Source organism: Lipophrys pholis (assembly GCF_963383615.2).
Source record: "Lipophrys pholis genome assembly, chromosome: 4".
Lineage (NCBI taxonomy): Eukaryota > Metazoa > Chordata > Actinopteri > Blenniiformes > Blenniidae > Lipophrys > Lipophrys pholis.
In genome coordinates this window covers 8,803,141-8,818,437 of record NC_137637.1, presented here as the reverse complement: position 1 = coordinate 8,818,437, position 15,297 = coordinate 8,803,141, and the positions used below count along the sequence as shown (strand labels likewise).

The window sequence follows — 15,297 nt, the reverse complement described above, 5'->3', positions numbered from 1 at the left end:
TAGCTCCTCTGGGGCAATCGGTCTCTCATCTGAGCAACTTTGAGATTTCCACAGCGCCAGCAGCTGGTCCCTAGTGTAAACAATGGGACCAGACGGCTCCTTCATTCAAGTTCAAAAGAAAGTCTCCAAGCTTTACAAAAATACAGAAAACTAACCTGATTGCTTCCACTTCTGGAACTACAGATCGAGAAAAGTAGTCCCAGGCAGTAACTAAGATGGAAAAATACTTGGAGAAAGAAGCACAAAAAACCTTGCAAAAAAAAAACAACACTTAAACGGAAGTAATGCAGATAGAACTAGTGTCATGAGCTGCCACTCACGTGGTGCCATCTTGGAAACATTCAGCACTAATCGAGATTCACTCACAAATGTCTTGGTTTTAGATGTAATGCAGAGCTGTGTGTCTGTGTGCAGGTGAAAGGCCGTTTGTGTGCGACTCGGAGGACTGCGGCTGGTCCTTCACCAGCATGTCCAAACTGCTCCGACACAAACGGTAAGTGTCTGTTAGCACATTTTTATAAACCTTCAGGTCTCTAGCTTTGTATGATCTACAGCTCCTCCGTAGTGACTGTACAGCCTTTTTTTTTTTTTTGATAAGAGGATGTTTATCTCAAATTCTGATAGATGATGCAAAAATATCTCTTTCAGAGACGAAGTTACAAAAATCTCTAAAAATACAACAATTTTAAATGATTCAGGTAGAATATTAGCTCAGCCAGAATATAATTAAAGCACATTGCCAACTTAAATAGTTTTTAGAAAGCTTGATTTCTTCCTGCAAACATAAACTGAATGTTTAGAGAGATTGTGGCAAGTAAATGAGGAAGTTCCTGACATAGACAATTCAAGAATTGTAATTGAAAAAGGACTTGAGGCTAAAATTTGAATATCCTCAACTCAAACCAGACCAACATACTGTGACACATCAAATTGCACCTTTCGTTTGTACTTCTTCTTTTCCTTTTGTTTTTAAACTTCTAGTCTATTTATTTTCAGAACAAAATGAAACATGAACAGAACAAACAGCAGGTGCCAGTCAAAAACGTGTACACGTAATGGATCATACATTCATGGTTTAGAGTAATAGTTACACTTGTGGCAATTATAATGGTGGGCTGACACAGAGATAAGGTCACCTAAAGTGAACCAACAACTCACACATGCCAAAAAGAATGACATATTTGGGACCATGATCAACTGATTTCTCAGATTTATACATAAGAAGTTTATACAGAATTCCTCTTTCCTTATAGATTCACTGTTCTCCCCTTTGCTCTCCCTCCACTTTGTCATTTATTTACAAAATGTATCAGTTTTACGTGTGATAGCCTTAATCCCTGCTGCTGTAAATATTTCCAATAAATATTTGTCACTTTTAAGTTCGTCAGGGAAATCTCTTAGGTATAGCACAAAGCAGGAATTTGGTATTTTCAGCTTGAAAATCTCTAGTATTTTTCCCCATACATCATTCCAAAACGACTGGATTCCAGGACAGCTACAGAAAACATGGTAATGATGTGCTTAATTTTCATCACATTTCCTCCAGCATGTCTGCAGTATTCATAGCTATATACCGCAGGATTTTTATGAGTTAACAGGCTTCATGCCGCCAGATTCTACTTCAGCATGTAGATACATGCTGTTTTGAGCGCCTCTGCTTCTCCAAAACTTGCAGTTAATGTGATATTTCTGCTCTTCATGACCTCGTCTTGTGCTTCTTTCTGTGGTCCGGAAATTCAGCAGCTGATGGCTTGAGTGGTACGTTGAGGTGAATCATGTAAAACTGCCCTGCTGGACTCCATGGCTGAGAAATCTTCCTCCTCAGAATCACAATCCGCAAATAACCGATAAAATACTTTATCAACAGAGATAAAAACCCTATGATTGTGTATTTTTCTCTCTTTCTCTCTCTGCTGGCTTCTCTGCAGCAGGTGGACGACACACACACACACACACACACACACACACACACACACACACACACACACACACACACACACACACACACACACACACACACACACACACACACACACACACACACACACACACACGCACAGAGCACTGTGTGCAAGAATTTCCAGCACAATGAAAGACAGATTTATGGGAATTGTTGAAAATATGAGCAATCCCCGTATTCCCGCAGTGAAATTCCTGCCCAGTTACGACGTGGACACCGGAGGCTTTTAGTCAAGTGTGGTCTATATATGTACTTTTTTTTTTTTTTTTTTTTTTTTTAATTTTGCAGACTATAAGTTTAAGCTCATAGCCTTATTACCTGGATATATCCAGGTGCGCTTCAGTAGTCCAGAAAATACGATAGACTGCATGTGCTGCAGAGTAAAATGTATAATTTTGTTTGGATTGGTGTAAGTACCTCAAGACCTGCTTCCTTGAGATATTTTCTGAATTACTTTACCTGTGTAATTTGACTTCTTTTCTGATTATTCAGAGTTAATTAAGTAAAATAAATGTTTAAGAGTATTTTGGCAGTTCCCTGGTGGGATATTAACATTGAGTAATGTTCATGGGCTATTTTCAATCTTGCACTGAACCAGAATAAATTGGCCTTCCTTGTCCTTGATCTCCATCAATTCACAATTTAGGGATTTGTGAATCATAATCAAAAGTGCCCCATGAAAGCTACTGTAGAAAGAATTGTATCCAAACTTTTAAAATTTTCTGTGATCCGTTTCCGTGAGGGTTAGGGTTAGGCCCCAGAATCCCACTTCCCTTAGGTGAATCGGGATCCTGGGGCAGAATTTTTCAGATTTTCCGGTCACGTGATTTCTCCAAATTATCAAATTTTTTGCCGGGGCTGATGACTGTGCAAAGTGTCGCAAAATGCTTAGGCCCTCAAAAACACGTTTTTCCCATCATGAAAAAAAGTATGAGTTAATAATGATAATCTTGACACTGGCACTTTAAGTGCTTGCACCCTAATAATCCCTACGGTTCAATAGGGTCCTATGCACTGTCAGTACTTGGACCCTAAATAAAGAAAAGTCTGAGGAAAATAGTGTTTCACTCAGTTACTTTCACTGACAACCTGCTGCTTTACCTGGAGCTTTGACACATGCACACAAACTAATGAAGAGTTATGATGATCTAAAACAGATAAAACCACCAGAAACAGTGACAAAACAGTAAAACTGATCAAATGAGCTGGTGGCTAAAATTGCTGAAAACAACGGCATCAAATGCTTAAAGTGAACAAAAAGGTTCCCAGTCAACAGCTCTAAATTGTTGTATGAATCCTCATGTGCTGCATACGATAGTTTATTTCAAATGTGTTTAAATGTTTCATGGCTCTAGATGGATTTGGATGGAGTCTTTGTGTCTTCATTCCTTAGGAAACACGATGACGACCGTCGCTTTGTCTGCACGGAGGAGGGCTGCGGAAAGTCCTTCACCCGGGCTGAACACCTGAAGGGTCACAGTATCACCCACCTGGGCACAAAGCCCTTCCAATGCCATGCAGAAGGTACCAGTGTAGGAGCAGCTCACAGCAACGTGCTGCTTCCAAAGTGGTTTGACATGTAGCCTGCATATGTACTTATCTCCTGAAACCCTACAGACACACACAAACTTGTGTCCCATCCCATGTTTCCTATGTGTTCCTTAGGCTGCAACGCCAAGTTTTCAGCACGCAGCAGCTTGTACATTCACTCCAAGAAGCACAAGCAAGACGCCAGCACGCTAAGGACCCGCTGCCCTGTGGCCAACTGCTCCAAACACTTCTCTTCTCGCAGCAGCCTCAAGAGCCACATGGTCAAACACCACCGCCTCAATGCTGGTATCTATCACTATGTCCGAATTACTTTTTATATCAACGTGGATGTTGACTTTCCAGAAGAATTTCTGAGAATGATGGCACTAGTTTTTATTTCAGTTGTGCAACAACAGCCTTCTTAAGAAAATAAGAAAGTGGGCCTTGTTTGTCATTTGTAACTGTGGGTAACAATAATTAACTGTAAATCAAATGATTTGTTAAAAAAACCCAACTTTCCTCTGTTTTGTCCTCACATCTTTTACCTGCTAATGTTAGCATAGCTGTTTTCCACACTGATGCTCTGCTGTATGAGTCTTGTAGCTGAGCTGAAGTAAGGAGCAAGAATCATCTTAAAACCCTTTATTAAAGGAAACAAATGGTTCCTGTTGTCCATAACCACGCTCGAACAAAGCAACGCTGCCTAGTCGCTAACTTCCAGCATGTTCTCCAGATCTCTTTCATCATTTATTTCACAAACATGTAAAATACCCAACAGCTTCAACACGTTGTAGTACATGCTTTTTAAAATGTGAAAGCATAGTAACGATAACTTTTAGACCTTCTTATTTGAATCTTGACTCACGGATATACAAATACGTTGGTGTACAAACCACTTATATCCCATCTATCACCTTAGTGAAATAGAAATAGGGCCCTGAGCTCTTTGGTATTATTTTAGAAGAACAACTCAGTAAGTTAGTATTGGTTAAGTAAAAATAACTGAAAACAATGAAACAACAGTAGCAAGCAATTGTGAGTATATATGATTAATTTGTTTGTGGACCTTTAACCCCTTGAAAAATTCCTTTACATCAAACAATATCACATGGAAATCATTTTGAAAATGAACAAATAATGTCTTTATTGAAAACATTCACCAATAAACAAGCAGCACAAAAGGATAGTCGAAGCCGACATAATAAAGTTCTTTAAATCCATATACCCGGTTCTCCCCCCTAAAATACCTTGCTCGGGAGGTGTGGGTGCAAATCGATTGTTCATCCAGAGTTGGGGCAGGATGTGGTTGAGCGGTGCGGCTGGTGTCCCACGTAGCCAGAGGAACTCTGAGCATCCAGGGGTTTCAGAGCGCCATCTGGTGATGACAACTGTTTTCTGCCTGAAAACAGTTTAGCATGGAGTGGACTGTCCAGAGATCAGCGGTGGTGAATGGAAGTAGTCGGACGTCGTCTCTCCTCAATAACTGCACACTGGTCAGATGAGCCATTCATTCACTGGGAAACTTTGGGCTAAAGCTTCAGTCCAGATGTCTTCATGCAGGTTGCTTGGTCAACTATCCCTTAACAGGAGTTGTTACATGCACTTCGATGCATCTCTCCTTGAAAGTTGGTCTAACACACCACCCCCTTGCTGCTCTATCTCCTTCCCCTCTGCTGTCCCTCTCCCAGCTTTGTGAAAACCCCCACACCTGCTCAACCGCACCTCACCCATGCTCACCTCCAGGATCCCTATTATCCATTCAGCAGCAAGCAAGCTGCAGGCATGACCACAGACATCTCTCCAGACAGACAACTCTCAGGCTGGGGTTCGGGTTAGACGTACAACGTTAGGTTGGACCAGGCGTGTCGAAACTTGGTCATGGAGGGCCGGTGTACTGCATGTTTTAGTTTTTTTCCTGCTTTATATATCTGAATCTAATGATGGTGTCATCACCAAGGTTGTGAAAAAGCCCAATAACGAGTCCTTCATTGCCATCAGGTGTGCTGCAACTGGGAGAGAGCTAAAACATGCAGGACGCTGGCCGTCCAGGACCGAGCTTGGACACCCCTGGGTTAGACGTACCCGGGTAATTGAAAAAACAGTGATATTTCTCTACGTTTGGGCTGCGCATTTACACATAAAGGCAGCTACGACTCACCACAAACGATGATTGATGAAAACTCTGGCGACAGTTGAGATCTGGATAAAATCTGTGTTGCATCTAAAGGGGGATAGGCGGATATTTACGTCACAATTCATGACGTGGTGTTTATTTCCAGGATTCTGATTGGTTATCATGGCTTCATGCTTTTCGCTACACTAACCCCTACAGGTTTGGCATGCTCATAGCAGCTCTGAAACAGGTGTAAATGCAGGTCCATGTTAATGAAAGATTTCTTTTTTAAAAGTAGAGGAGGAAATCCATTTTTGTAAAACCCAGGTATGCGTAAATGTGGCCTCAGATTTAACATTTGTTTTACAAAATAAACGAAATGAAATACATTAACCATTCAAATAAACTTATACACATTTTTAACAAACCAAAAAATATGTATATTAATCAGTTTTTAATATGCTTTTAACTATTAATCCAACTATTTCTCATGGGCATATATTTGATATTTTTCACTGGGCAACACACTTTATACAGTTACATATCTTTTTTTTTTTTTTAAAGCGTTCTCTCACTGGAGAAAGACTGGTGCATAGTTTGAGAGTGAGATGTTATATTTTTATTTGTAGAATGTTTGTTGCTGAGATGATAAACTTGAGAAAATAAACTTTTAGGTTTTGTGAAGAGTAAAGTAAGACAAGTCTTGTTGGATCTTCAGTGTTTATATCTTCTATCTAAGGTGTGTTAACCACCACCTTTACCCCTTGTCATTTCTTCTCCGCCCCCTCAGATGTCCTCAGCCAAATGGAGACAACCCCAACACTCACCCCCAGCAGTGAGCTCATCAGTTCTCCTCCAACAACAGGATCTGGTCCTGGTGTTGTTGGCAGCGACCAACTCGCCAATCTGGACCTCAGCTCACTGTTCTCTGTTGTGCCTGGAAGCACAGTGCCCACCGCTGGCATAGGGGTGGGCATCCCTGTAGCAGGGGGCTGCTCCAACAGCATCTTTACCATGGATCTGTCCCTGGTCAGCTCGGGCATCCTAACCATTGACCCCTCCTCAGTGGGCTCGACGCTCAGTGGTGGCACCAAAGCTCTGGACCCTCTTATCCTCACAGCATGCGCTGACATGTGTCCTCACCATGGTCTAGACAGTACAGTGGGCAACGTTCTCCCCCCACAGGGGACACTTAATCTGGACGACGTGCAGACGGTGACCCCTGAGGCCCTGGGAACGCTCACAGCTCTCACCATGCAGGGGGCCGGCTCCTCTGTCGACCCCTGCCTGCAGCACCACCTGAGCGTGGACACTGTAGCCCCCCTGGCTGTGGCCCCCGTACCAGAGCTGCTGACTTCGCCCTCAAAAGTGGGGGATTTTGCCCGTCAGAGTGGTTCCGGGCCTCTGCTCAGTTGTGTGGAGGCTCTGGGAGCTCAGGAGGGAGGAAAAGTCCTCACCCAGTTCGTCTTTCCCAGTCGCAGCAGCAGCAGCTTCAGCCCACAGACCGGCCCAGAGCTCAACACTGCGGGCCCCAGCAGCTTCCTGGTGAGCAGCCACACACTCAGGGAACACAAACCTTTATCTTTTAGAATACTACTGCAGGTTAGCCATCAGTCCAATGAAGGACACAGTTTCAATTGTATTTATTCTTTTATTTTATGTCAATGGGCCTGTTGTTCACTTGTCTCTTCATTTGTGTCGATTAATTGTCAAAAATACAAATTTTCACATCCTGTAAAGCAGTTCATTTTCAAATAATTCTCCTCCCGCTGAGCCACTCACTGATGAACTGCACATGCTCTCCACCTCTGTAGTGTCAAACTTCCAGCCTGCCAGGGTCCGATCCAGCATCTCCGTATGAGAGACTGAAAACCAAAATGTCAGAAAGAGGAGCAGACACTCACACAACATTAAGAGTGCCGCAGTGATTTCTAGCAAAGCGGCATTAGCTTCAATATGAGGATGGTGTATACATGCAGAGTGGGAACAGAACATGTCTATTGAATGTGCCATTTCTGACACTGTACTGGTATTTTTTTGTATCAGCACTAGTGTTGTCACGTTACCAACATTTTGGTATCGATACCGATACCACCATGTAGTTCGATATTTTTTGATACTTTTCCAAATAAAAGGGAACACATAAAATGTCATTAGATACAGCTTGTCTTAAGTAGGATCAATGTCTTTAAATGGTATGTTAACATGCAGTAGTCTTTATTAAACATTAAATGGCTAAAATAAATTATTTTCACATTATATTCTTTTATATTATTTATTATATTTATAATACTAATATTTATGTAATTTATGTAATATAATGGCTTACTTTTTTTCCAGAGCTACTTTTTCATGGGTAAATAAGTTATTACCTGTCGTTCATTGAACTCCTTATGCAGGTCTGGGTGTTTGTCCTTCAGGTGTTTAGCCAGGTTAGTAGTGTTTCCACCCTTGGCCAGACATGTTCTCAAACACTGTTTGCACAGTGGTGCTTCGGTGTTAATGGAGACACTGTGCTCATTTGTTTTAAAGCCAAAGTACTTCCATATAGCACTTTGCGCACATGTTTTTTCTACAAGTTGCGGCCTTGTGGATGTAGCAGCAGCCATTGTTTCGCCTCTCTCTCTCTCTCTCTCTCTCTCTCTCTCTCTCTCTCTCTCTCTCTCTCTCTCTCTCTCTCTTTTGCTCTTTGCCGCTCAGTTAGTGATGCACTTGATTCCTTTTTACGGAGTTGCCACGGGTCGTTTGAGTCAGCTACGCATGCGCACTCTCACATGGACGCAAACGCCATGTCATTCACGCATGCGCCCACGGGAGCACTCGTGCAGCCCGTCTCGGAGAAACCATAGTGCAAAAAAAAAAAAGAAAAGGAAAAAAAAACCAGAGCGTTTTTTTTCGCACTTTCGATTGTTCAAAACATCCTGTAACACCCCCCCTCGATCTCGTAAAATGCTGTCAATATCTCGCGGGCACCCTCCGTCAACGATGGCTCTCCTAGAGGGATACCCCGGTCATTTGTCACGCTGCCACGTCTACAAAATCCTAAGTGAATGAAAGTCAGAAAGCGGAGCAGTCAGCCGACGCTTCCCCCACAGAGAGACTGACTACCCTCCTTGATGCAAATTACAACACAGTGACGCTACGTGGCGACGTAAAAAAACAAAAAAAAGATGCCGGAGGCGTCAGTACCACGATACCAATACAGTACCGGTATACTGAACAATCCTAATTGGCACAAATGGAAACATTTGGAGTGGTCATTTTTTAGACGGATATGAAACTGTTGTACCACAGTGTTTGATACACTGCTGATTTTGAAAAGGTTCCCACTTCCAAAGAATGGAGAGATCTGGGATTTTAATCATAGGTACACTTCAACTGTGAGAGACAATCCAAACAAAAATCCACAAAGTCGCATTGTATGATATTTGGATAAATAATTAGCGTTTTATTGTATAAGTTAAGTTTTTGATCACCTTTCAACCCGCAAGAATTATGGCTCCAACAGACATGTTAGTCTTTCTTGAAGAAGCCGTCCTCTTCTCCACTCATGACCTGAATAAAAGACCTGTCCACACACTCCAACCTCTCACCAGAACAGGGGTCGGCAACCTTCAACACTCCTTTAAGAGCCATTTGGACTCGTTTCCCATTGAACAGACCACACTGGGAGCCACACTTCCTTCGTTGCTATAATATTATTAAATCAGCACATGTATGCAGGAGGTTGGGGTTTTTAGAACCGTGACTGTGAGTGATGTGGCTTTCAATGTCATTCAGTTATGTAATTCCGGATTACTTAACGTTAAGTTAATAATTGCCACTCTCTGTGGCTGTGAGCATGAAGCGTTGTTCATCCACTTGTCTGCTGATAGGTAGTGAACATCGTCACTCTCAACAAGTCCGCAATGTGTGAAATATCTCATCTGCCGTAAACACTCCCGTTATTGTTCACATACGTTGCTCTGCATGCACTGGTTGTTGTGTTGACTGGGTTTATTGAAACGTCTGCGCTCCACAGGACCGCGGTCTTCTGAAGGCCCCTTCATGCTCGGCGCGTGGGCGCAGAGTATGCGTGACATAAAAATCGGCGTCCGCTGCGGCCCCACTGCGGTCGAGCACACAGGCCAAATTTTGTTGCCGCACATGCGTCAAAGCCTACTGGGCACTTGTGTGAGGAGATCCTCCGTCTCCCCGTATGAACAATCACAATTTAAAAGCAAAAGCAAATAAAGAGACAGACGGCTCAGAAGTCCTGAAGTGACACATAAACTACTTTAGGAAAGGTGGAGAACGCCGGGCAGCAGAAGTGGAGATATTTTCAGGATCGTTACGTTACGGAACGCAACGGAAGTGAACCCAGAGTGTAGTATGGATACAATCAAGTGCTCACCCGCAACCTGCGCACAGTCTGCAGACGAGCCTTGCGGAGAGGATGAAGGGGCCTTGATGAGGCTCAGACGCTCCTCTCAGTGACAGAAGAGGAGGCGATCCAGCGGGATATGGACGCTGCAGTCCGTATTGAGAGAGTTTTCCGCTGTGCCACAAATGAAAGAAGCCCACGGCTTCGCATGGCCGCTGAGCTGTGACTGCAGGGAGCTGACGGCTGTAGTGCTACTGAGCAACACTGTTGGTTCTGGGTGCGCTTTGCCTTACCGGCCCGGCCCGCTCTTGGATGAACTGCAGTGGGGCCAAAGGCTCAAGGAGCCGCAACAGAGGGACGAAAGAACTGCGGGTTGCCAACCCCTGGCCAAGAAGAAAGAACTGTCCAAGGACACCACGGACAAAATAGTGAACGTGCACAGTCAACTCGCTTGATGAGATCAGCCCAGAACAACACGAGAGGAACTGGGTCCACAGTCTCGGGGATTACCATTAGTTACACAATATGCTCAAGGATCAAGCCAGCACATGTCCAGGGGCCTCATTTATTAAATCTTGCGTAGGATTCCTTCTAAAAATGTACGTGCGCCCTAAAAAATCGGATCTATAAAACCATGCGTACGCACATCTGCACGCACTTTCCTTTTATAGATCCCAGTTCACCTGGAAGGTTGCGCAGTTCAGATCCCGCCCTCAACACGCCCACTTTCTACCATAAATGCTCAATGCAAAGTGCCTCGTCAATATTTTTGAATCTCATTCAGCCTGTTGATAGCATTTGACGCTAAATCCTGGCAGAAAAGACGAAGAAAAGGAATTTGACGGAGAGCAAAATAGTCATAGGCGAGGTGAAGGCCAGGAAAATTATGTTATTTGGTGGTCACAGTAGTGTGTTCACTAATAAAAGAAAATATAAGCGATCGACAGCAGGTCATTACCACTGGAAATAGTGTGAGTCACAGAGAGATCAGTTACTCCAGAGGTGGAGAAGAAGAGTCTGATCTGAAGGTAGAGGCCAGAGGAGAGTGACATCATGAGGGGCAGCACCCGAGCACACTGCTGGACCCCAAAACAGCCCCCATGGTTGTGATGGTCAGTGTGTGTCAGAGTGTCGAAGAGGGAAGGAGACATTTTGGTGGAGACACAGCAGACCGATAAAGTTCTGTTTTATCTGTTTATTAAACGTATGAATTAAATATTTGAACTGGGACTTGTAAAAAGGCTTAGTGGACTTTGTGTTTCATCCTCAGTCACTCGAGAGTTGGAGGCAGAGGATGATGAGGAGGTCATCTGTCTCCAGCAGTGCTTCCCGAGCGCATGACCGTACCAAGAGCGGCCTTTATCAGGATTTACAGCCATAACGTAAAAATATACTAAACTGTATTACATATCACATGTATAATAATAAAATAAGCAATATAAAATCAATAATTTCTTTATTTTACATGTAACCCATTGGTAAATTATCTCAATTGCTGTTTTTTTTTTTGGCATCAGCCTTTCCCAGAGACTCACTTTAGTTGTTGCCATGTACATACAGTTTAGTATATTTGTACGTTATAGCTGTAAATCCTAATAAAAACAGCTAGAACAGAACAGACGTCTCCATCGACAGCCAGTCAATGTGCGCTCCAGTGAACGGGAATCAGTCTTTGCACAACACCGGCACATCCACACTGCAGCTTTATGCACGGCTGTTCCCGCGCTGTTTATGTGCTTACTCTGAAACACTTTGTCACAGTTGATAATCAATCAGTTCTATCCAACTCTCTATCATTTGAAGATGAAAGTTTGACATATGAACATTGTGCTGCTGATTCAGTAGTAATGTTCCACTAAAGAAACACAACTACACCACTGCGGCTTGGCTGTTTATGATTATGTAAAGATATTAAGTCTGATATTTGAAGATATTAAACGTATGAGATTAATCTGGCTTCAATTCTCCACCTCACCATCAGCACTGCAGGTTCCCGTCTCCAAAATGTGCGTGCGCAAGGTTCATAGTTTGCGTACACACATTCTCCCGCAAAGTTTATCTTTATGAATCACAAACTTTGCGTGGGAAGTGGCGTACGCATCTTTCAGGGCCCATTTTGTGCATAAACAAGCTTTATAAATGAGGCTCCTGGACTGTCTGAAGTTTGTCAATAAGCATCTGTGTGATCCAGAGGAGGATTAGCAGATGGTTGTGTGATCAGATGAGACAGAAATAGAGCATTTTGGTGTAAACTCCACACTCTGTGTTTAGAGGAAGAAGGATGAGTACAACCCCAAGAACACCATCCAAACCAGGGAGCATGGGGGTGGAAACATCATACTGTGAGCTGCTTTTCTCCAAAGGGGACAGAAGGATGGATGGGGCCAGGCACCATGTAATCCCCTTCCCTCAGTAATGGTATTGAAGACGGGTCGTGGCTTCGGAAGGGGCCGTTCACCGTCCTGGAGTGGCCTGGCCAGTTTCCGGACCTGAACCAAGGAGAAAGTCTTTGGAGGAAACTGAAACCAGAAAGATCTGGAGAGGATCTGTCTGAAGGAATGAGTCAAAACCTCTGCTGCAGCAAACCTGGTCAATAACTGTCAAAGGCTTCTGTACCAATTATTAACTTCTGTTTTCTACTATCAAATTCTTATCTCATGCAGTAAAATGCAAATTAAATATTAGAAAATCATTCAATGGGATTTTCTTTAGATTGTCTCACATTTAGAAGTGTACCTACAATAAAAATGACAGACCTCTCCATACTTTGGAAGTGGGAAAACTTGCCAAATTGGCATTGTATCAACTAAGTTTCCTCACTGTATGTAACCTCTGAACTGAGATACACACATTTGTCTCTTCTGTGAAGATTAAAGTCATAAAAATGCGGATACGTCAGCCTTTGAAAACATTACTGAGGACACTGGATGAATTCATGAACATCAAATATTTATTTTGTTAAAGCTGAGTTAGTTTTGGAATATTGTAAGATAATCTGTTTCATAGTCTCCTGGGTTATAACTACAGGGGGAATATTTACTTCAGAACCAAGAGTGTTCGAACTACAATGAGGAGGATGAGCACTTCAGTCAGTGAAGTGAGGATTTGGAATATACTCAGTCGAGCCCTGAAACAATGTCCAAGCATGAGACTCTTTCAAAAAAAAAAAAAAAAAAGCTCAGACTTAAAATATTGACCAAGTACAAGGATGGAAAAAAATGGAGGAAACTATAGGGTGTCTCTTGCACTGTAAACAGTACTATACACAGTTCATTATAGGTATATTTTTATATAGGGTTTGGGTGTGAACAGGCATATTGGGAAAGGGAGCACTGTGTGAATGAATGTATATGAATGCAAAGTTGAATGTGTGTGTGTGTGTGTATATATATATATATAGAGTCAAGGTTTGAATGTCACACGCCTGAAATGAATGAATAAAAAAAACCTGTTTATGTGGCAGTTAAATTCTATATGAAACATGACAAAAATTCCATGTGCCTATCTGTATGTTAAGATTAGATTTCTTTCTTTATGAGCTAAAGGACATATTTGTAGAAAGACTCCCCAAACCTTTATAGGGTTTAGTGGAACTAAATATTTGGTCCTCTTGTCTGTCATATTATTGACTGTAAGACGGACAAGGTATTGAGAAAAGACTTGTCTGCAGCCCTGGTGTTGAATGTTTTTCAGGAGAGTGGAGGTTCAGCCAGGACCGACTACAGAGCCATCCAACTGGCCAAAAAGAAGAAACAAAGAGGCCCTGCAGTCTCTTCTGGTAACATATCACAGTGAAACTCTTACTTTGTTCTTGTAGTTTCCATCAGAAGACCTTAATGAGTTCTGTCCTGCTCCTGATTCAGGTACTCTAAGCCAGAGGAAAGGTAAAGGAGTGAAGGCTGCTGCAGCTACGTCCACGCTGCTGACCCCCTCTGGAGCTCGTTACACTGATGGAACAGCGCCGCCTAACGGAGGGCTGAGTCTGAGGGACCCCGTCAGCGGAGGGCAATATGTCCACATCCAGCTGCTGCAGGTCAGAATCACTGTCAAGAGACCAAGCTAACAAATTAGCTTTGGGGAATTGTAAATGGACTTCACTTATTCACCGCCTTTCATCTGCATGAGCAACCCCAAAGTGCTTAACATTCACCCATTCACTCACACATTCACACACCAATGAAGGCTGCAGGCAAGGCGCCGTCACTCCAATGGGGGCAGTTTGGGGTTCAGTGTCTTGCCCAAGGGCACTTCGGCATGTACACAGGTGGAGATGGGAATCGAATCTGCAATGTTCCGTTTGGGAGACAACCGCTCTACCAACCAAGCCATACCACCCCGCATTGTCTTACTAATGAGTTAAACGTGTCCAGGACATTAAACCCTGATGGTTCTATGCTCTGGTCTGTGAATGTTTTGGTTCTCTTGTTACACCCAGCTCGTTTGAAAGCATAACACGGAAGGGAGGTCAAAACAGCAACAGCTTTTAATCAAACAAATAATTTATTGACTATACTCGAAACAGAACATATACTATGCTAAACTTCAAAAATCAAACAATTAAGGTGGGTGCTTAAAAGGCAGACAGTTCCTTCTGAGGCATATACTATGACACGTGATGAACATATCCAGGATATCTCTCGGTTACCTGGTTAAGTCACCCAGACGTGTGATCCTGATCAGCGTTACTACGAAGTAGGTTAACAACTCTGTAGTTAAACCCTGGGTTTTCGCATCGGGATCAGTGCGTGGCCACGTGAAAGGGGTGACGTTTGCAGCATCTGACCAATCACACACACAGAGAAACCCTGCAGAGCAGCTTAATTGGAGGAGCAATATTGCCTAGAAAATATGAAGCATTAAAACACACCCACCAGGCTAAATGCACCACTGTTGCTGTGTTCAAAGCCAGAAAATTCCTGACTTGTTAATGCCTGACTTCGTAAGACTATATAATATAAACGGACGACACTGTAATCACTAGTTTCACTTTATTACTGCAGAAATGCGTCAGACAGAGCTTTCTCACTGCTCTTCTTTTATTTATATTTTCCATCGAGTTATTTTGAGGCTCCACCCAGAATGTGAGGGTCCACCCCCAGTTTGAGTTCATTTTGGGTTGGAATATTAATTCCTCACCGTGACCGCACGAGTAGTTGTGCACTCAGTAGCTCTGCAGTTCTCTCAGGCGTGACAATTATTAGCCTCATTAAACAGACTTGGAACAAGTCAAGAACAAAAACATCTTTCAAAGCCTCAGTGACAAGGATTAATTTTAATATGTCAAAATGATTGCATCTCTCCCTAAAACATCTTCCTCTCCTAAGCTCCTCT

At 42.9% G+C, this 15,297-nt stretch overlaps 1 protein-coding gene across 3 annotated transcripts in view; it reads left to right on the top strand.

Annotated features, from left to right (window-relative positions):
* The window catches only part of LOC308109046 (zinc finger protein ZXDC), a 32,723-nt gene that overhangs the window by 13,208 nt on the left and 4,218 nt on the right, over positions 1-15,297 (top strand). For 2 of the 3 annotated variants that reach the window (XR_013935312.1, XM_080462387.1), the window contains exons 3-8: positions 415-493; positions 3,354-3,484; positions 3,626-3,796; positions 6,394-7,148; positions 13,660-13,744; positions 13,830-13,999. Coding sequence is in view for 2 of the 3 variants with exons in the window: in XM_080462387.1 (XP_080318513.1) it covers positions 415-493; positions 3,354-3,484; positions 3,626-3,796; positions 6,394-7,148; positions 13,660-13,744; positions 13,830-13,999 (1,391 nt within the window). In the remaining variant the exon portion in view is untranslated. Of the gene's footprint in view, positions 1-414; positions 494-3,353; positions 3,485-3,625; positions 3,797-6,393; positions 7,149-12,329; positions 13,125-13,659; positions 13,745-13,829; positions 14,000-15,297 lie in introns of those variants that run through there. The other variant, XM_080462388.1, reaches the window with a different exon arrangement.